This window comes from Leptosomus discolor, chromosome 12 (assembly GCF_034619465.1).
Source record: "Leptosomus discolor isolate bLepDis1 chromosome 12, bLepDis1.hap2, whole genome shotgun sequence".
In the NCBI taxonomy this organism is placed as follows: domain Eukaryota; kingdom Metazoa; phylum Chordata; class Aves; order Leptosomiformes; family Leptosomidae; genus Leptosomus; species Leptosomus discolor.
Genome location: NC_141402.1, coordinates 21,115,517 through 21,138,729, shown reverse-complemented (window position 1 = coordinate 21,138,729; position 23,213 = coordinate 21,115,517). Strand labels below are relative to the sequence as shown.

The 23,213-nt window shown below is 38.1% G+C and overlaps 1 protein-coding gene across 2 annotated transcripts in view; it reads right to left on the bottom strand.

Moving 5' to 3' along the window:
- Window positions 1-23,213, bottom strand: part of PPFIBP2 (PPFIB scaffold protein 2) — an 84,058-nt gene that overhangs the window by 17,303 nt on the left and 43,542 nt on the right. Inside the window, exons 6-12 of one of the 2 annotated variants that reach the window (XM_086471929.1) lie at window positions 18,037-18,168; window positions 12,440-12,622; window positions 10,386-10,478; window positions 7,812-7,920; window positions 6,248-6,280; window positions 4,470-4,531; window positions 2,072-2,147 (exon numbers count right to left, since the gene is read on the bottom strand). In XM_086471929.1, coding sequence (XP_086328055.1) covers window positions 2,072-2,147; window positions 4,470-4,531; window positions 6,248-6,280; window positions 7,812-7,920; window positions 10,386-10,478; window positions 12,440-12,622; window positions 18,037-18,168 — 688 coding nt within the window. The remainder of the gene's footprint in view (window positions 1-2,071; window positions 2,148-4,469; window positions 4,532-6,247; window positions 6,281-7,811; window positions 7,921-10,385; window positions 10,479-12,439; window positions 12,623-18,036; window positions 18,169-23,213) is intronic. The other variant, XM_086471930.1, reaches the window with a different exon arrangement.

Sequence of the window (23,213 nt, the reverse complement as noted above, 5' to 3'; positions counted from 1 at the left end):
CTTGCTCATGAGCACACGCGTCCCCCAAAAACCGTATCCCACAGGGGGACGGTGCACTCAGATCTGCACAGCCAGGATGTGGCCAAGGAGAGTGGAACTGCGGGGGTTGCTGTTGAGAGCATCTGCTCTCAGGGTAACAGTGCTGTGGCTGTCTTGGGAGTTAACATCAGAAGGTCTCCAAAAGCTACACTCACACCTTTGGATTGCCTTTCAGAACACTTTCAAGAGAGAGATTTTTTTTTTTTTTTTTTAAAAAAGAACATTCAGAGAGACATCTACCTGACTTTTATTCCCTAGTCTTGTGTGTTAAATACAAGTTTCCATTCTGCCATAGAAGGCCTGAAAATAGTGTGTGTGGTAATGTGACGATGTAGATTGAACAAAACTGTCCTTTCAGAAGGTCAAGTTTCCCAGACTAAACTTGGTACTGAAGCCTAAAGTGGCAACTTAAAATGAGATTGTCCTAAAATCCACTCCACTTCCTGCCGCATAACTGAGAAATGGGACAAAGATTTTTCCCCAGATTTTGATGTTAAATATATAATATTGTGTGCACCAAAGCAACCATGGGTTTTCTGTTGTTCCCTTCAAACCAGACCTTGCCTAGTCATCTGTCAGGATTTTTCTTAGAGGAATGGGAAGGGCAGCAGAACTTATTATATTCATTGCAACTCTTTTTAGCAAAAAAAGAAAAAAATGTCCTCCTAGCAGTATAAAATTGCACTTGAGATCAGCTTCCCTTGTATGAATGCCATAGAAGAAACATGATATGGAAGAAAATGTTGTGTCACTAACGCTAGCTGGCTGGCAGCTGATTGTTATGATCAGCCATTCCTGAATTCAACCGTGGTGTAGGAAATCTAAATACAGGATGCATTTAATTAGTGTTCATAGTCCACTCAGATCTCCTGATGGCATTTTACACAGTAAAAAAGGGACAGAATGGTCACAGGAAACACCATACAAACTTAATACCTATTTGTATACTTTATTCATCTCCTACAGGTGAATTCCTTTAAATCAAACTGAATGTCATTTTGATTTTGAATAACAGATTCTTGAGAGAGGTATCATGCAATTTAATAAGAATAATGGAAACCCACGCCTTTAGCTAATTTGGATGAACGCTCCCAATTGCCCCTATGTTGACAAATTCTAGGTCTGCACAAGTGTCCTGCTGTTTGCTCCCTCCTTTTCACCCTTTTTGCTGTAGTTCCTCTTGGTCTGGCCTCTATGACCCACACACAGCTGAGGGGATGGCCACCAGCAGCAGTGCAAAGGAAGTATGAAGCTTTGGCCATGAAGGACATGTGTCATCAGCCTGCCCTGTGGAAGCGACTTACAGGAGTCCCATCAGCGAGGAGGGACGTGACTGCATGAAGCAGCCAACCGAACCACCGCCCTGGCTGTCCACCCAGCCATCGCTACATGGATGTAGGCCTTCTGCAACCAAAGCTCCTGCCCCACGGCAGTACAGCAAAGTGTTTTAGGAAGAGCAGTTGCTGCCTTCAGATTGCCTTGGCACATAAGGAGGTAAACTGCAGTGCTTCAGAGCCAGCTGATGAGCAGTTCACACAGCTGTACCACCAGAGCAGTAATCTCACCAGTTATCAATCACAATCCTTAGTGACACCATCTAAAACATCATATAGCACCACCATCAGGCTCCAAGGAGGGATTTACTATTAAGTGAAGTAGAACAAATGTTAGGTTATGACTTATGGAGTCAAGCACAAGATTCAGTCACAGAAGTCTCGCTGAACAGTAATGTTGTACCTAAATCGCCAGACAGATTTGACCCTATTTTTACTGCCTACAGCACAGGAAACAAAAAGGACATCTCCACAAACTGCAGGCAATAACACACAAGCCTAGTCAAGATATGCTGTCGTTCTCTCTGTATCTGAGAGTGTATACTTAATTCTGACAGCACTCCAGAATGATACAAATACATCCATAATAAAATATATGTTACTACACACACACATCAAAAAGCACAACAAATAGCAGTTGTAGGGCATGCGGTTTTTAACAGATCTGCTATGAGGAAATTAGTCACAAGACATTTTACCATGAGCTGCAATCATTATCTCTTTGACCCTCCTGAATTGGCTCAGCAGCAGCGTTAACTCCTCTATTCGACGGTCCTGTGACAAGCATTAAATAAAATCACATTTAAAATCCTATATTTTTAACCTGCACAAACACTGGATTACACGTTCATTTCTGTGATTTTGGCCTGCTTTTCCAGAAAGCAGGATCAAGTCTCTCACACATAAGGAACATTTCTTGGCTTTTATTTGCCATTGTACATAATATATGCCAGACAGTGTGAAATTAATGGATATAAGGAAACCAGAGGAGTTTGACATTACTAGTAAATTAGTTATCTACAGCAGCATAATTTGGAAATCTGCTTTCACTTCTGAGAGTCAAGGGAATATTCTGGGGTTGAACCTCAATTGCCTGAAGTGGGTGGTGTTTGGTTTTTGCTAGCATGGCACCCATAATCATAAAGTAAATCATGTTTATGTTTTGTGTAGTTTAACAGTCTAGTCATGTTCTTTAATCCTCTCTTCTAAGATGTGTTCTGCATCCCAACCCCTATGCTTACTGCAGTTTTGAACACACCTTTTTGAACTTAGGCAGCCAAACCTGCACAGAACCAAAGAAATGAGGTCTCATGAATGTCTCATGCATTACCCAACTCCACTCTTTCTCCAACACCTAACGCTTTCCTATTACATCTTGATTCACGTATTCAGGGAGGGCACTTGCCTTTTGCACAAATGTAACATAGTGATGGGTAGTAACAATTATTTGATTGGATCTGTCATTTCTATATATGATATTGTGTCCCTGATGATCACAAATTCTTGCTATTGGTCACTAAGTGTGCGATCTTGCAATCTGCACTCTTACAGTTTGTCCTGTTTCTTTGACCCCTGGTCTAAACCATTCCTGTGTGATAATCTTGCCCAGTGCTGTGACTATAGAGCACCGAATACAAACCCAAGCAAGTAATGAAGAACTATTTCTGGTTTAGTGCTTTAACTTTTCAGTTAAGTCTCTTCTAACTAACCGTACAAACTATAAACATCAGGCTTTATCACCGCTAGAAGCAGTCACTGTCTGGAAAAACACGCTGCTGTTTCAGAAAGTGCCATTAGTTAGAAGAAACTTAACTGAAAAGTTAAAGCACTACAACAGAATTAGTTCTGGTTTAGCCCAAACCAGGACAATCCCCTAATTAGAGGTATTTTCCCCCTCAGGAAGAGTATTTTATTTTGAAGGTTAAGGAAAAAGGAGGAAGGAAAGCCCCAGAAGCAGAGAAGCGGGCACTGTAAAAAAAAAACTTCCAGGGAAGTTGGCAAGTATTTAAGTGATTAGCTGGTATAAGCTGCTGCACTGCCATCCCTAGGTCAGTGTCAGATATTTCAATTAAAATCTGCTCCAGCACATGTATGCTACATCACAGTCACAACATTTTGTGCTCCCTTCAAATGCAAAAATCTTGTGCAAACTTGGAATAATTCTGGCAACAGATAAAGCCATATCTTTTATTTTCCAGATGTAAATTTTGGCTTTCTGACTTTTTGAGAAGTAAATGTTGTTATGAGTCATGCTAATGTTCTCCAGAATTAACATTGCCCTGTCCAGATTCCCCACTTACTAAAGGAAGTTCTTAGGGATGTGTATTATTGTCTATTTGATCATGTATGAGTGTGTCACCATAAAGGAAAATCCTATGGCCTGCTTTATTATCATAAAAAAAGATTGACAGTTTCCTCAAGAATTAATCCCCCTCTGCCCCCTCCAAAAACAAGGAACAATTTATGTGGCAAGCCAATGGCACCAGAAGGTGGAGATCCAATGTCCTCCAAGACTGAGCGCTAAACCCTGCACTTGAATTGTCCGACTGACAGGCAAACAGCATACAGGTGATAAGAGATAAAAACCATATTTACCATTTAAACGGGTTTAATTTCACTGCTCCTCTCCTTTAGTACTCCTTCTCCTTCCCCCACCCCCCTCCTCCCTTGTCTCTTCAAATCCTGGTCCCTTTCTCCTCACATTTGGGCCTGATTCAAAGGCCACTTTGACTTTCTTTTAATATCACAATCTAAACTGGGGATATCAGCGCCCTTCAGGTTTGGCTGGAAGATGAAGAGCTGCCAGAGATTACCAAACCTTACTGATTTTTTCAACAGCAGAAACCAGGAGATTCTGCTTGTGACAGCCCTGGCATTCTACTCCCCTCTGGAATCTAATGAGCCTCCCCAGTTGTGCAGCCAGGTTAGCAAGGTCAGCCACACCTTCAATTTAAAAATCAACCTTCTGTCACAATCTCATGGGATAATCCAAAAACCAGGGCAACACCATGCTTACAGAAGGCAGGTTATTCAGAACATTTCCAACATTCAAAACCATGATTTCATTCTTACATACAACGAGGATTGTTTTCTCACCTTTTCTTCATTTGCAGCCAATAATGATTCCATACCTATCTTCAACCGTTGAACTTCTTGATCTAAAAATGTTTTTAAAAGTTATAAGGAAAATACACTTGCTATATTTAGTGTAAACAATATATGTTTTGTGATACTCTCCTTATGTTCTTATCAGTAACCACGTCAGTGACATGGCAAATGCACTATTTAAGTACATTTAACTTGGAGATTTTCAAAAGCTGAACTATTAAAAGCATTGCACAACACAACTACGCTGGTTTTGCTTATAAAAGGCTACATGATACTATTTTATACTCTAGAAGTCAAGTCTTTCATGAAAAGAAAAGAAGGAAACATTGAAGCTTATTTTGCAAAAAACAAGAGTGTGTTTGCTATTATATATTTAAGGAAATAATTTTAAGTATGATTGAAAATTAATTCTATTCCATCTGAGAAAAATATTCACCAGCTTATTAGAAGTAGTTCAAGGACATTGGACTTGGAAATGAAAAAGTAACAAAAACTAGTTTGACAAGAAAAAAAATTACAAGTTTTCCTTACAACATTTCAGCATGAATAACTAAGTTAAAAAATCTACATCAAGAGGTAATACTGAATTGCCTCACTCACAATTTAGCATTACAAGATAGAGGTTATTCGGGAACGTTATGGTCAAATCAATAACAACAACCTCATAAATTTTCAGAGTGTGTGTTTATCACGTCATCCTAAGTTTGCTGAACCAAAACTTTCATTTCTTCTCTACACACTATTCCTAGCAAGTCCTCCAGCACCAACCTATACTAAATCAAGCACAGATGATGGAGACAGAACCTGAAATAGTTTATCTGTTGTAACTGCCACTCCAGGAATTAAATCATGCTTTGACATTGAAACAAGACCCACTTGTTTCACAAAAGACTATGAAAAACAGATGTGAAATCATTAAATGAGAGACAAGAAAGAAAATCAATACTGCTATAAAGCGTCTTTAAAACAAAAGTTTTGCAACTAAATGTCGAACATATAATGTCATATCTAAACTATTTGCAAAAAATGTAATTAGCTTTTCTTGTAGTGATTCTGAAAAATACACACCTTGTAATGATTAATTTTTAAAACATGTAAATGAACCTTGCAAAAGAGAACACTTAGTAACACAAGACATGCACAGACACAGCCAAATCAAAAACTAAAGACAGCAGGCAGTAGGCAAGCAATTGGAAGATTTTAAAAAAGCCATTAAAAATCACAGTCCCACTAATTTCTCTTTATAAATATTAGACTTCAAAAAGAACTGGTGTCAAGGTATTTTTAATCACATTAAAGCAAGCTTTACTTAAAATATTTATAACAACATCAACTATAGAAACATTTATATTTAGACTGCCTTTTTTTTTTTTTTTAATTTACTGCATTGATTAAAAAAAAGCCCAAATCCTTCCCCTCCAAGGAAGGAGGCTTTCAGTTAAAGCCATCTTTCCAGACATTATATGGGCTTTACATATGTACAAATAAAAACAGGTAAGGTTAAGTTTTGGCTCTGTTAACCTTGACAAGTCCCTTTGAAGTCCAGCTATCTGATTTGTAAACCTCTTTTTTTCTGAAGTGAAATCTTATTAAACAGGGCAAGTAGCTGTCTGCTTGCTGCAAGCAAGAAAGCAATGTCTCATTTATATTGCAATTAGACAGCGAAATCTAAACAAACATTGAATTATTGCTGCAGAGTGCATCTGAGTTATAATTTGTGTGAAAGGAACAGTGAGATAAAGCCAAAAGTGAATTGCAAGGCTTACGTTTTTCTTTTAGCCTTCTCCTATAAACTTCCTCTACGATGGTAAATGGTGGGAGTCAAATAAAGTATGTAGAAAAAGCACATATTAGATAAATTTTGCAATTTAATTAAAATATGCATTCTAGCATACTACAAATACATTGACATTATTTTTCAACTTTGAGAAGACCACCTAAAAATCTGATAAATCAGTAATTTTTTTGCAGAAAAATTATTACTGATGCATACTGTTTCCATTCAAATATAGTCTATGTGGTTTCCTTAAATGTAGCCTAAAGAAACTCTACAGGGTTTGATTCTTCTCCCACAGGGATCAAGGACAGTTTGACCCATCTTTAGCATGAACAGGAACAGACACACTACTAGAAGTTGAAAGTTGCTGAGCTCTTGATTTATTGTCATACCATTATCGTTCCTTTGAAATACATAAATTATTTGGGCATCTCATAGAAAATACAAAGTTCTATTAGTAGAAGAGTTCCTCTACAAAACACTGCTGTTAGACAAACTAATTTGCTAGTTAGACATGCAGTTTTCTACATGCACAAGCTCTGCAGCTGAGTGAAATCAGCACCACATATGTAAGTCACTTCTTTGGAATAAACAACAGCTGAAATATAGAGTCTTCTAGAAAAGACTCATCTGCATTAATTCCTGTAAGGAGATTCTTGGTAAGCCCTGAGAAAGAGGTAGCACAGCACCTGAAAAGTCACAAGCCTCAACACGGGCACTCTTTGGAAGCGTTAGTTAACACCCACAAAAGAAGTTAGTGCAGCTAAGCTGATGCACTGTGGTGAACTACACATAAATATTCCTGCATGGATAAGTGTCAGTATTATAGAAGAAAAAGGTCACTAATATCATATTGCTCACAGCCCAGCCATCAACAGAAGCTCCAGGGAGTCAATATTTCAGAGAACTGTGACATGACTGGTTGAGAACAACGGCTAAACAAACAGGTTTATTTGCCATTGACCTGCATCAACAGTGCAGATTTAAAACAGAAACCTGCCATATCATAGATTCATTGCACAGCCCAGGCTGGAAGGGACCTTGAAAGACCATCTGGTCCAACCTGTCATGGGAGAGCGAGCCTAAATGACATACAGGCCTAAAGACAGGAAAGACATGAATCAATGACTATGTTTTAGGATGTTTGGACATTTAAACATTATGCTTAGCTACTACTGTAACATTATTTTTTTCTTAAAAAATGTAAACTGTAAAGATTTTTCAAAGAAATTATGAAAGTATACACAAAAAACATATTCCCACTGAACTACAATGTCTCTTCCAAATTATAAATAAAATACCAGTAGAAAAAGTTTCAGTGCCCTTAGGATACCAATTGCAATTTCTGCTGCCTCTAGATTGAGATAGAATCGCACACGTTAAAGGGCTCTACCAGAAGAGAAAATAAATTTGCACCATTCTTCCTCCCAAAATATATTCTGTAAGTCCATTCTTGTATCTCCTTGTATTCCTTTGAAACACTGAGCCCAGCTGCTACCAAAGCAAAGTTAAAGTAGGGTTCTGGATTTTAATTTTATTTCTCCTCCTCTTACCTCTTTCTGCCACTTCACTATGTGATGAGGTCCTAGATAGCTGACTTTGTAAGCGTTCTATTTCTGAATCTTTGAGAGCTAACTGCTCTTGAAGCTGGGCTATCTCAGCCTGAAAGAGAGTACAACAAATTCAGAATAACATTGTCACCGATTCTCTGTGATTTCTTCCCCATGAACTACAAGACTCCTAACACTTTTACTTTGATTGATGTCCTGTTCTCAGTTGAGGACATTTCATAAACACTATAACAACCGTACATATTTCATGGTGTTCCTTTTACAGAAACTCACTTTTTCCAATGCAATTAACTCTTGGAGAAGAGAATCTTACAGAAAGGTACAGTTTTCAAGGAATCATGTAGGTGAAGAAACTCTGGAAAGCTCTCAATGCTCTAATGCTGGTCATATAACAATGACTATTACAGAGCAACTCCAGAGTTTTGCATGAAGACCACTAAAAGATAACACAGCACTTTTTAAAAAAGATACTGTTTTTTTATCCTAGTTACTACTTATTAATATAACTGAGAATCTATTAATGCTGGATAACAGAACTGTTCTACCTCATCAGATATTACAGCAAACAGGCTAGAAACAAAGCATGGCTTGGAAAACCACCACATATGCGCCACAAAATATCAGTGGTTCATTTACACTTACTGCAATTTGTGCTGCCACTAGATAGGGATAGAATATCACACATTAAAGACCTCAACAATATAGAGAAGAATTCTGTGACTGTCCAGTTTGAAATACAGTGACTCTCAGCTCTTTCCTGTTCATGAGAAAGCTGTCACCAGCACACTTTACTAAGATAGTCGCTTCATTAAGATTTTCTTCAGCAGCCTTAAAGCCTCTGTGTATCAGCAGTCTGCATTTTCCCCAGGAAAAGCAGACCAAACCTCCTTGCAGTTGAAGAAAAAAAAAAAAAAAAAAGGAAACAAAACAAAACAAAGTCACTAGTGGGATCAGTTTCTCAAAATGCTAAAATAAAGCAAGAAAAAAAATGCAAAACACCAAACAGTGTTATCTAAACAGGGAAAAATATGGACTAATTTACTTTAATACACAAACTTATTTTCACCAGGAAGCAAGCAGCTGGATGGCAGCAAAAGATCACCGCTCTGCCTGCAGTTCCATATGGAATAGCAGAATCTGCCCTGTTGCATCTCTGACGGGCTCCTACACTTGCTTCCCAGTGACTAATATGCTTTTTATATCCAGCCATGGAAATATTCCAATTTCTCATCTAAGAAGCTGGAGCAACAGGCAGACAAAAGCTGCAGACCTCTTAACACCAGACTTGGATTTGCCTCCACTGGTCTATTTGATCTCACGGCTCTTTTAAATGCCCTCTTTTCCTTTAATGTCTCATTCCTGTCATCTCTACAATTATTCTTCTGCTTCCTCTCTCTTTCCCTGTACTTTTCTTCCTTTCTAGTCCTGCATCTTCTCTCACTCGTTGAGTTTTACAATTCTTCTTTCTTATTTTCATTTTGCTCCTACACTTTCCATAATGTTTATCTGTCTTGGCAGCTGGCCACACACTGCTTGAGAAAATATTTTCCCAAAAACCGTTCACATCCACCACGTCAGAGAAAACATTTTCATGGATACAAGAGCTATTATTTTAATAGGGAAAGAGACACAATAGCAGCATTTCAATATTCATCCAAGAATTCTCAAAAGAAAGAAATGCTAATACAAATAATGGCTGCCTGTCATTTGGGGTTGAAGCTATCAAGTATTAAAAAGAAAACTCAGTTTAATAATTTTGAATGTTTTTCCAAGATCCAACTGCAACTCAAAAAAGTCAATCATTTGTACGAACACAGGTTATAGTACACAAATGAAAGGATGTGATTACAGCACAAAAGCGTACCTCAACGGGGAAAAGTAATAAGGTGCTTTTTACTTCAGTGGAAAAGGGCTAAAAATTCAAACTAGAAATAAAGTGCAACTGCTTAACAAAATTTAACTGTTCAACTAAAAAAATTAATTACTGGGGAAATGCTGAAATGTTTCAAATGTCGACTTTCTCCAAATTATGATCCAACAGCTTTCCAGGATTTAAGGTCAACCGAAGGGGAAGGCAGCTATGCGCTTTGATATGCACAAAGTCAAAGCAGATGATCTAATGGTGTATTTTGGGCTTAATGTCTATTAAAATAAATTGCACAGCAAGTGAACACCCAACCAACTTTGCACGTCTCCCCTCTTCAGTCTGGAAAGCATATTGCACAAAGGCTTGTCACCACCACACAAATAAAAGAAGCAAAAGACACAAAACCTTCAAAGAGGCCTTTCCTGAGAACAGGTCTTTTGTAGGTCAGAATCCAATTACAAAAAGGTGAAAGACTGGAAACTGCAAAGAGAGAGCAAAAGGCACAAAAAGAAGCTACAAAAACTTTCAACCAAAATACTTATTCCAAAGATGGCTGAAGAAAACTTGACTTCATAGTAGGCCCTGACACAAAGCAATTGTAAGAAAAGTAAATATTGATGAGAAGTGAAGCATATCCCTTTCCAGCTGAAATAAGTCTGTCGTTAGTAAATGCCAAGTATTTTGCTTACTTTAGTTGCTTTTAATTTCCATTCGTATTGATTTCTTTCATTTTCCAGTTCTTCCACTTTAATTTTGAGGTGTCTAAGTTCCTGTAGCAAACCCTGCAAAGGAAGAACAGCAGCTAAAAGTAAGATTTCTTTCGTAGATATTAATTTTTCATAGTTCTGCATTAAAGACCATGCACGAACCACACAGTAATGAACACTGAACCACCACATTAAAAACTGTGACCTAGTCTAAGACAACAAAAACTATTCTGAATTGAGAGATAAGGAATACTTTCCCCACTTGAAATTATGAACAAATTTCTTAGTCATATTAAGGAAGACAGCCGAGCCTGGTGAAGGTGTCTCTCTGAAAATGAGCCAAAAAATCCACTACTGCAGTCTCATATAGCGTTAACTACTGGGGCTTTGGGGGAGGGGGGGAGATTAGGTTCTTTTTTTTTTAGGTTTTTTGTTTTGTTTTGATTTTCAGCCACCTCAGAAAGTAAGCAGAAACACACAGTGCTAAAAGATCACTAACTTTCATTAAAGCAACAATCTTCCCCCCAAACAGGTGTTTAAGCTACTTAGCAAGAAAAATAACACTCAGACTAAATAGTATCTACCAAGGTACAGGCATTTAATACCATACTTACACCATCAAATATGGCTACACTACGCTACTTCAGTGTTGATGTTTGCCACTTTGCACACTGAGTTGATGCAGCCTAGAGCTACATTCTCTGTCTGTTGTTCCTCTGACAAACTTGTCTCCTAAATGTCCCTTCTCCCTTTCCTTGATAGAATCGTTACCTTATTGTTCATTCAGAAGGGCAATATTATTAAATCCTTGACTGAGCTCTTATGAGACCAAAGATTTGGAAGTATAACCCAATTTTGGAATCCTATATAGTATATATAACATTAAACAGCCATACCAAGATCTTGGATTAAATTAGTGTTTATTTTTAATGACTCCCAGATTTGACTCTCAGATTATTTCTCCAGTATGCAGTTTGTACTGTAGTCTAATAGTTCACTCATCAGTTCTGGACAGAGGCAAGCTCAGAGACAATAACACTATTGTCAAAATAGGCATCATACCCAAGTGAGTTATTTTTGTTAAATAAACCTATGAGAAAAATTACTGAAAAACAATATAACCAGATTACTTATAAAATGCGTTCTGGGGATCCAAATTTTAACCAGAGAGATGTGTCATCTAAAGCAAACTGATTTAAAAGCAAATATTAAGACAGACTTTTTCAGGCATACCAGTATCATTCCACCTTCAGTAAATTTAAGCAGTTTGTGCAAAGTAGCTTTTGTTTTGACATGTGACAGTTTCGATCAAATAGAACTAGGATCTGTAATGTAAATTCAAAAATGCTTTTCTGGTAACTGCTAATGTCAGAGAATAAACAAAAATGTGTTGGACTTGCTATTTTAAAGGTACAAGCAGATTATTTTTATTATGGCTCTTTCCATTCCCATTATCACTGGAAAAAACCCCAATACATTTCAGATAGTCTTACTTGAAACTGTATTTTATACCTGTGTTAAGCTTTTAAGATATTCAGGAATTAATAATCTGTGTTCAGAGGACTAGTTAGGGTCCACCACCATGCACAGCTAGGGTGACATTATTGTGAGGAAAATCAGCAAACTACCAAACCATGCCAGCATGCTGCATAACAAACAGACAAATCTCAACTAAGAAATAAAACCAAACCCCAAATAAAAAAAAGCCCACAGCACACCAGCACTACAGACTGACTGCAAAATGAAAATCATAAAAAAACCTGAAAGAGGTGATTGGGTCTTACAGATATCTGTGCTTTAGCAGACAGACATCAAAGGTCACCAAATTTGTCCCAATAAATGGGGGTTGGGAGTCTGGGGTGGGGTGGGGTTTTTTTTTGTAATTTTTATGACCATCTCACAGTCTTTGCTAATGAAAGCCACAAAGATTAATGCCAGTAGTTCACAACATAGCTCTGGTTAGAATTTAGTTCCTGCAAGAGTAGAGAAGAGAAGAGGCAATACACAGGCTTCTGCTTAAGGTGTACTTCTCGTACATCACACCGAGAACAATTCTTCTGGCTGAGAGTCTCTACCACTGATCTTGGACTAGATGGAGGACCATTAGGTGTCAAGTCTTGTTTCCTATCTTGAGACTTTCTTTCTTGGATTCTACTATTAATCTCCAGCTGCAGTCTACACATCTGCTCCTGTAGCTCACTGATCAGGTTCACTACCGACTGAAAACATGGGAAGAAAGGAAAAAAAAAGACACACAAAAAAGATATATGAGAAAGAAAATGATGCAAAGAAGGTATTTCTATAGTTTCAGCACAAACAAATAGATGAAGCGTATCAAAGGCAAAGTAAAAAAAAGACATGACAGTGAATGGGTATAAATCTGGAATATTGCACAAAGCTACAGTTTAAACAGAACAGAATCTATGTTCTAGACTATTCATGACAGCAATTCTAATGTGAAGATGAGAATTTGGGCCCTCATTTTTGGACACTTACACAGCCACACGAAGTCAGATATCAGGAAAAAATTGAACATATTTTAATATGCTGGATCAGAGGCACACTTTTGCTGAAATGGGACTTGATTACATTAATTTACACAGCCAAATCATCCACTAGGAAGAAATTCATGAGTGCTTAGTTGGGGCCATAACCTATTCTTTCACAATTTATATACAGAATTTACTAGTAAATTTTGTTTCCAGGTCTAGCCTGGATCAGAAAAATAACTCCATTACCTGTCTTGCTAGCTAGGCAGTATCTTGACATGGAGAAAGAGTGAAGCAACACACATAGGAGAAATAAAAGGATACCACAGAAGGAAAAGTAATGAATTTTAAGTGCACCGATTTGCTGGCCAGTTTGGATCAGTGATACGCACAAAAAAAATCCAGCTACAGAAAGGAAACCAAAGACAAATACTGGAATCTATATAACAATGCACTTAAATTCCCTAACTCAGTAGTGAATAGCGCTGGGTATTTTCTCAGCTATGACAAGTTTGGAGTGCCTTTCTCTCAATTTTCATGTACACTAACAACACGTTTTATGATGTCTAAATCTCAAATGGAATAAATTTGATGAGATTAATCCATCTCCCCAAGGAGTGAAAAAGATTTTAGTGGACAGAACAACAGATGACATAGCACAATTTTATTTTCTTCAGTACAACGCACAACAGTCCTCCTGTAATCTCAACTCTCTGGTGAACCAATACTCTCAAAGCTAGGGAACAGCTACTGCAAGGACAGGACACTGTTCCATCGAGCTAAGTATTTAACACAACTAATCTCAAACTACATCAACATCCACAGTTAACTTTAAACATTCACAAAGATTTCCTTTCAAAAGTGTATGTATCGGGTAAAAGAGTTTCACATCAATTAAGTATTTTTCTAGGGCACTGTGCTTAAGATGAAATTCAGAAAAGCGGTTGCATATGCTTCACTTTATATATGTTATTCTCAATCAGGATCATAATGTCTGATGCTCATCGTCCATCCAACAAACCTTTAATGCACATAAATGAGGATGAGTTCCATAAACAATCAAAAAATTTAGAACACTGGCCCCTAGCATAGCAGCTCCACAATAGCCAGTCTTTTATAGGCTGACATGTTTTGCCAGGGCTGCACAGGTTAAGAAAAGCTCCCCTAGGTGAAACCATATCCTTCATATGTTCAGTGGCTATATTAGCCACTCTGCAGCAACACAGTAGGACACTAGCGAGAAGAACATCCCGCTAGCTAACTCATCCTCTTACTGGAGCACTGCAAAGCAGAACACCCGTCCTACTCTCCACAACCCCTCTGTCTTCCATGCTTTGATTGTTTCTTTTTTTTATCACCATCTCCACAATGAGATACCTCACTGAGCAGTACCAGCTGGAGACTGGAATCGTTAAGACACGCATCCATCTCCCTTGCTTTGTTTTAAGCACCAAGGCTTTAGTCTGTGCTCGTCTTTGTCAGAGAACACTGTTAACTCCTACGAGGTTCAGAAGAACCACTGCTGAAACAAGATGCACAGACCTTCGAGCTCCAGTTGTGGCAACACGGGAGAGTTCAGAAACACTTCTGCTGCTGCCTTGTAATGCTCTTCTCTTTTGTCTCATGTTAAAAATGGAAATGGGAAACACACTGTGTCCCCACAGACTTCCCTCAGGGCAAACTTGAGAGTACAGAAATAGCAGAAAACCTTATCTCAGTGAAGGGTAAGAGGTCTACAGAGGAGAAACAGATGAACTCCAGCTGCAATATATGCCTTTACAGTTGTTTCTTGTTTCAAGGTAGAAAAGGCTTCTCATTTTTGAGATTCTTTCACAGCATCAAAATTTATTAACGCTAACATACTGTATCTTGAATTTATTCAGGTGAGACAACACACTAAACTCCCCAGTGGGAATCAGTGGCTCACTGACTCAAGTTTCTTTGAAACTGCAAGTAACTATGCACTTAACGTCCGATATCTAATTCGGAAGTGTCCACACAAGAGCCATAAAACACTTCCCAACAGCTTACAGCAAACTTCAGGTCCTCAGTATGAGAAAGTAAAAAACCACAAAACTTATCCCATGTTAAAAAAGAAAAAGTAGGAGAGAAGGGCTGTTAAGCAAGTTGAAAAGGACAATTACTTCTGCAGTCTCCTGATAGTGATAGAAAGTCTATGTTCAGGTAGAGCAAGAATCTGGGCTGTCATTAATCACTTGGTAAGAAAACACATTTCCAAAATTTCTAAGGCTTCTCAGGTAAGAGAAAAGCTACACAAACTCCCTCAGGTGAGATTTCAGAAACCTTCACAGCATCACTGTGGCAAAAGCAGAACATTATTCCACAAAAAAGGAATTAAAATTACAAAGCCAAGAGTGAGACAGTTATTCTCCTGCCCCTGTGTTACATACATAAATAAATGGCACTTTAAATTTAGCACGTGCTTTTGAAAAGCCAGAGACAAGTGGTATTCAATGTGAAATTAATACCTTTGGGAGGAGATCAGAGATGCCTGATAAACTCTTTGCTGCTAACTAAAACCAAAACTGGACCACAGCTGCACAAGATAAAGTGAAATGAATCTGACACATCAAAACTTGCTCATATTTAGAAGGATATCTTAATTTGCTTTGTTTCCCTCCAATTCAAGATGAGAAATAATTCTACAGACAAATTCTACGTGGCTGGAATGAGCTACTGTGAAATAAGCCAATGTAAAACTAAGAGTAGAGAGCAAACATGTAGCTGAATTATTCTGCAATGTCACATTTAATTTTAAACTTTTTAAAACCTGATGTTATGTTTTGAAACGGCAAGGTCAACCATGAAGTGTAATTAACAAGCTGTTTAAAATGGTTTAACTACTGGATGCCTTGTTAACACATGCAGTAGGGTGAAAAACGAGAACTATTACTTCAGAGAGCAACAAATCCATCAAATCGCTGTTCTGCTCACCTCTGTCCATCCTAAACTCTGCCTCAAAAGCAGCAATTGGCCAGCTGCAGTCTATAAGAAAGGCTTTAGCTCTGTCCCCCATAGCTTTGTTCCACTTATGTAAAAATACTAATTGCAATTTCATTTCAGGCATTATACACTGTAAGAGCATGTTGTAGTAGCTACGGCATTCAGAGATACAGTTACAGGAAGATTAATTTCAGTTGGTCACTGTCAGTTTGGAGACCTGTCTCACACTGAAGCAGTGAGGTTACCACAACACAACTGCGGATGCATAAACAAGAGCAAACTAAAGGTAGACTGTTTGCGTACGTAAGAGTGGTTTATTCACTAGAAAGATATAGATGGGCAGTGGAGGCAAGGAGTTCAGGAAGACACCCAGACTATTACCAAATTTAAGCAGCAGTTGTAGTCTAGCAGTATAAAGAAAATACATTACTAAATTTCATTCTGATGTTTGAAATTGTGCTTGTATTGAAAAATTACTAAAATTTACATTAAAAGGAGCTGAGATAGGGTTAAAGCATTAGAATTCAAGTAAGCATCCAATCTGATTGAAAGCAACCCCTGTTTATCTTGACAAACTCGATTAATGATTACTCAGGACAACCTGAAATAATTTAAAAAAATAGCTTAACAAGCAAACAAAAAACGCTGTTTATTTCCCACAGCTTTACTAACAACATTCATTTTCCTTGCTTTGTAAACACAAGTTTGTGACTTTCAACAAGCCAGAAATCTAATCACATCCTGGGGTAGTTAATAATTCAGGGCACGCTTAACACAACGATTCTCAACTTTTCCATCAGATTAGAATCCCTTTCCATCTCAGCAGGCACGTTTCCTATCAGTTAGCAATAGAACAAAGGCTTTCAGGCCAATAAAGCTCAACTTTTCCATCCAAGGGGGCCAGACACCTTGTTGCAGTGGCAGAATTTCACAGGTCATAGCCTCACCCTCATCACAGACCCAGAACTTCCGGGTACTTAAAGGTCCTGTCAATGCAAATGCATTCAAAAGTTCTGCTGCTTTCCAGGAGTCAGGCTGACTGTGCACGCCCTGCAATAATTTAGGCAGGCTCGTCCTGGTTTTCAACGTGTAATGGGAAGTGCTGAGGCCTCTCAGGAAGGCGGCTGCTGGGAGCAGGCTGCCATCTGTAGCAATCAGGCGCTGCACAGACCTGTTTAGATTTTCAGGTAGTATGAGGCTGCTTAGGCCTTCTGTACACAAGGCACTGACAATTATGGGTGAAAGAGCACGAGAAAGCCACAGATGATAAAAACAGCAGCTGGTACCTCTCAGGCTTGCAACTTCTGCCAGAAATTGCTTTCTTTAAGCTATCTTTTAATCTCTAAAGAAAACTTCAGAGGATAAATAAGTCAAAAACCAAACACACCCCAAATGTATTACATCACTGCAGGTAAACTACTTATGCGTAGTTATCAAATATTCCACTAGCAACATTATGGAGAGCAAACACTGCCTAGATTTCAAATTCTGCTTATTCTAACATGAAATGGATGTTGTTCATACAAGTCTCTGTTTCACATTCTCTTTCTTAACCAATATGGTAAAAAGCGATACTTCTTTGATATCCAGAACTCTCCACATCTGAAGGGGAGTAAGGATTAGAATTGCCTCCAAGGCATGTCATTTTTTTTTGCACTATTTATTATACAACCACAAGGGGAAAGGCTCATTTGAGAAAAATGCCCTGCCCCTTGTCTTTCCCTCCCAAGTGCCATGAATGCGTTAAAATCACCAAGGGTGACCATTTAAGTGTTTGTAGCATCCCTGATAATACCGAGCTGACAGTCTTCTCTGCCACATAAACGAGGAAACAGAAGAGCTCTGTCAGGCCTCACATGGCCATGCCAGTCCAGCTCCTGTGGAAAGGAAAGGGTTAAGTGAACACCAATTGTAATATATGCTTCTGGAAGGGACTTTGTGCCTTGATTAAAGCCAAACAGCAACCTCTGAAGTATAATGAGAGAGCATGAAAGAAGCCACATCCCAAAAATGCATAATCATATTCCTCACTGAATTCACAGGCTCAATGATGCAGACTGTGCTGTGAGCGTGGAAAATCCTATTGCATGCTGATTTCAGCTCAAACACTCAGGTGTATGACAGCATACCATAGACACGCAACAGCAAAAAAAGAAAACAAGCTAATGAAAGAAACTTACCTCAGCTTTATTCTGTTTCTCTTCGTATTCGCTCTGTTCCTTTTCCATACCAACCAGCTTAATCTTCAGGTCTGAAACTTCAGCCATTAGATCCAATTTCTGAGTCTCTAGTGATGTTCGACTTAGCAACTCCTGAAAGCAAAGCGAACATTTTCTCCAGTTATTTATTTGAATATTGACAGAATGCTACATGATTTATTGTCAGACCCATAGAAAAGCCTCTATCCCAGTGCTGAATGCTTTCAATATGGAAGCAAAATGATTCTCTTCTTCACACCTGCTACTGCTTTACAATGCAAAAAAACAAAGCAAGATAGAGTTGATGTAAGCATTTACTACAGGCAGAAAAAGTAACTAAAAAGAGAAAAATGGCGTGATTGGCAAATTCATATGAAAGCAAATTTCTCTACCTCTCTTCATGGTGTGTATACTTAGAGCTGTTCAAACCGTGTTTCTCAAGTTCTGCAGCTATTTTCACCTAAATGTTCTCCCGTGTTAATCGCTAAATCACTGTGTCCTCCTCTCTGTTTCGAGAAAATGTGTGGCAGAGTTAATCCTCAGGCAAGATATGACATCAGAAAACAATACTAACAAACAAAAATCTACATAATGCCACATGACACACTGCAAAACAGTTGGCTGCTTCCTAAAACACTCATCAGACAAAGCTACATTTTAATATTACAGTGAAATGTTTTAGAACTTCTTATTGTGCGCTACTCAATAAAGCAAGTATTACAGAATGTGCACCCTAACCAAAATACAGTACCAAAGACAAGCAACATTTCTGCAGTCATGCCAGTAGTACTTCAAAGTTTACAACATGCAGTTACCGGTTAACTTTTGAAAGCTACACACTGTGGAGGGAACAGCGGTGAATGAAAAGTGGTATGCCCTAACTGGAAACAAAAAGGCAATGTCTAAACTGAGTAACAGTGTAAAGGAGAAACAATTGTCCATGACTGTTGCTTGTGTGCCCGGAATTTGGTTTTCTGATTGCAGAAAAAGGCATACTTTGGACAGAGCGGTATCACTGTGTTTGGAAAACATTCAATATTCACACCTTCATTGCATCTTTCAGTTTTCAAGAAAGGCAATGGAAAAAATCTTCCAAAATTTAAGAGAGTGTATTATATACAAAATGCTTCTGTTGGCCTCCATTTTCAAAGAGAAAAAAAGATCCATTCAGGAGTTCAAGCCTTACTGAAAAAGCAATACCTAACTTTCCAAGTGCTTACTTGATTTTTGCAAAAGAATGTAGGTTTCTAAACAGATTAAAAAAATTATGCTAATTCATAACTCATATTAGTGTTTTTATCATGTGAAACACTGAGGAATCACAGCAGATTCTGTTTTGAATTACATTGAAGTAACTTAACTGAATTTGCCATAGTTATTCTGGATCTATGCTGATGTTACCGAGCAATCAGAAACTGGCCCATCCCTCACCTCTCATCTCTTCCGCTTCCACAAACTGTACAGTACATTGTAGACCATGGCTTGGAGCCAAGGAAGCCACAAAGGTTATTTAAAAAATTATACAGCTAAAGTTTATGTGGAACCCAAATGTGCTCTACATGTAAATTTTTTTAGTCTGGTGGGGAATACTGCCCAAATTAAAAATAGTACTAAACTTGGATGTGCCTTGCAACAGCAATTATCTAAGCCACCCACTATTGCCAGTGCCATGCCCATTCCTGCTGACACTGACAATGATATTTGTATATGGATGGGAAAATAAACAGAAATTTAGCCTCATGGTTGTTTTTTTTCTCTGCATGAAATAAATCATGCACTAATCAGGAAAAGATTGTGCACTGGCTTTTTATTGAGACGCTCTAAGAGGCACCTAATGAAATTCCAGTATTATCTGCTTTCTACAGAAGTGATTACAAATTACAGTTATAATTACAAATAACTCCTCTATCTTCCAGAAAAACACTAATTTACACAAGTTGCAGAGGCACATTCCAGTCCAGACTGGAACAGGCTCTCTACAGCTGTTAACATAGCAGACTTCTGCAGACTAAGACATAGCTATAAATAAGAACTTTGATATGAAATAAGGCCACTGAATGTCAAAAAGGCTAGCAGGAGGAGGGGACTTTGGCCCCATGGACAGACTCTATTCACTGTCAAACTGAAACAACATTTAGAATTTTTTTTTTGATGCTGACATGGTATTCCTTGATACGACAGGAAGATTTCTTAATAAGGCCAGGAGACACAGCATCCCTCTAGAATTTTTAACAAAAGATCTATCCTTTGAGTGCACCATCTGGCATTACTCCTTACTTTTTCTGTAGACTCCCAAATTACACTTAGTTATGCAATGGAGAGTAATACCTCACTCCTCTCATTCTGAGTTCAGTAGCTCCACGTGAACACTAAGGTGCTACCTGGTATATATGAGCATGAAGGCAGCTGCTTTTTTTTTTTTTTAATCAGCTCAAATAAAATTTTATAGTTTCCTGTGAAGCGGGAGAATCAGATTCTCAGCTAGTGTAAACTGGCATAAAACTCCTCCCTTAAAACAGACAAAATAGCTAACTATCCCTAGGTTGTTTTCAATGGAACTACACTGATTTAAAACAGCTGACAACTTTTCTTGCATCTAGAGTCTAACTTTTGCTTTGAAAGAAAGTGCCATTTAAAGTAAATGTCCCCTCCTGAAATGGTAACATCTGGAAGCAATTATTTTCATCTTCAAGCAGATGCTCACAGTGAACAGCTCATTAAGAATGTGACCCATTTTGTTACAGAGAAATTATAGTGTATTTCAGTGGTATTATGCAACTTGAATTCAGCCAGAATAAATATGCAATTGTAAGAAAAGAAAATACAAATTTATGTTATTGGTTTTAAAGCAAAAAAAGATAATATAAGACAGGCAAAATGGTAATTTGGGCTGTGGCAGCTTTAGGAGGATCTTAAAGAGCTGAAACACAGAACAGAAATAGAACATATCCTAGGGAATCTTATTTATAAACAAGATACTTGTTTTAATTTTAAATGTACTGTAAGTATAATTTATTTTCTCAAAGTTATTTTTTTCAAACTCAACTTCTAACTTTAGAAATTAAGGAAAAAAGCTATTTTAGAGTAGAATAATTACAAAGATGAGTCATGGAGAAGCAACATATGCACGTACCAGACAGATCAATGAACAGCAAACTTTCCAAACACAACTGTATTTTTAAAATTCACGATGTATACTCTTAAAACATTTAATCATGTTTTTCCATATTCCCAATGAAACTGAAGCACACGCGGTATATCTCACTGTCATAGTTTGTTGTCTCAGAAATAAGTAATTCTTATAAAGCAGCTCATAAAATTTAACATGAGAGAAAACAGCTTAGAAAGAGGACTACACTTTCCTAGGCTGTCAGCTGCAAGCACAGAAAATTTCAGGGCATTTAGCACTCCACAAAATGGAAGAAACAATCATGCCATACGCTGATTGGGAAACTGTAAGAAAGATTTTAGTCAAGTGGGGGGAAAAAACCCCAAAGATTCCATTTTGCACTTGTGCACTGTACAAAATACAACAATCAAAAAATTTCATACTTTTCACTCTTATTAAAATAGTTCAGAGAGACAGCCAGCCAGCCCAAGCTACCTACCTGGTAAGCAAAATTCAGCAAGAACCACTGCTAATGAGGACTGCACTTTTCAAGTACGGTGTGTCAGCTGTGGTAGAAATAAGATATTTGCTTAACTGAAAACACAGCTGAGAGCCATGTGCATGTGTAATCCCCATGAAATGGTGTGAGTTAGTAGCAGAGAGTGAATTACAGCTCTCCGATTCATCATTTGCCCATTATATAGTTAAGCAACGGAAAGGATGGGAAAAATGGGAACATCCCATTGCACTGCCAATTTGAACAGCCCTTTGCATATGCCTGATGAGAAGATTTATGCCTACGTTAACTGTAAAATAGCAAAGCAGTGTAATGCTCACCTGTGTAGATAAGCTGCACAACTTGAGAGCACACTCGGAAAACCTTACGCCTCACAACCAAAGCAGCAGAAAGCACACTTCAAAACCTGAAATACTAAGCTAGCTGCTGGCAAGAAGTTACTGCATGCTATAAACAAGTGCTGAAATTCATCTAAGATCAGATAGCTCAGGCAATTGAAAATTGAAGGAATGATCCTTGCCAGCCAGCGAAGTTCCTGAGAAGCAAACAGATACACACCAGATTTATACCCTGCAACCAAGACAGAATTCTGGCTCCCCTAAGACAACTGCAAAACCAGAACAGGCACCCACTAAACTGTATTGGATTCAAGTTCCTACTCTCATACAGCTGCTCCATGCATTCTTTTAATCCACTGGTTTTCAAAAGATCCTCCATTGTGCCTCACAAAGGGCACTGTCTGGCACACTCTCCCCTGCTCCTTGTAGTCAGGCAGAAGCTGGCCATAAAGTGACATGAGAAATAGAAAGTCACTCCTGTTTTCATTCAAGCATTTCAGCTTCTATGTGTATTTTTAAGACAGAAAGAATCCTAAAGCAAAGTACAAAGCACTTTACTTGATAGAAGATGCAGTTATGTTTACACAATGCAACCATCTGACAAGAGTCCACTGGATTGCTTCTCACAATTATATGTCAGAAGTAATTTGGAAGGTGGAAACACACGGTCAAACCACATCTATGATTTAGTGCAGGTCAGGTATGGGAGAGACACTGCCACACAGACCAGCATTTTGATTGGCAAAGCAAACTGTATGCTGTTATACTTTATGCCAGAGAGCTTCAATGGGAAGCAGTATCTCCTAAATAAATCAAATGCAGCCCTGGAACAGCAAAGAGGTAACTAACTATTCTTACTCATGATAATTGCCATAACAAATGCACTTAAAAGAACTGTGGAGGTGAAATCTGTATGCGCAGAAAATTCACTTTTCAAAATGACTGAATACAGCTGTCAAGATTGACAGCATAGATTCCATAGCACCAGCATGTTCACATTGTGCGTGGCTGGTACATTCTGTTACAGGACAATTTAGGCTACTTTATAGAACAAAAATTACTTTTGCTTTTCAATTCTGTTTTCATTTGTACACAGTACAAATGAAAGAAAAATTGATAGCAAGTTGATAGGGGGTTCCCCCAAGGCTAATGTAGCAGATGTTTAAGACTCTTCTCTTAAAAAATATTTCTTTCT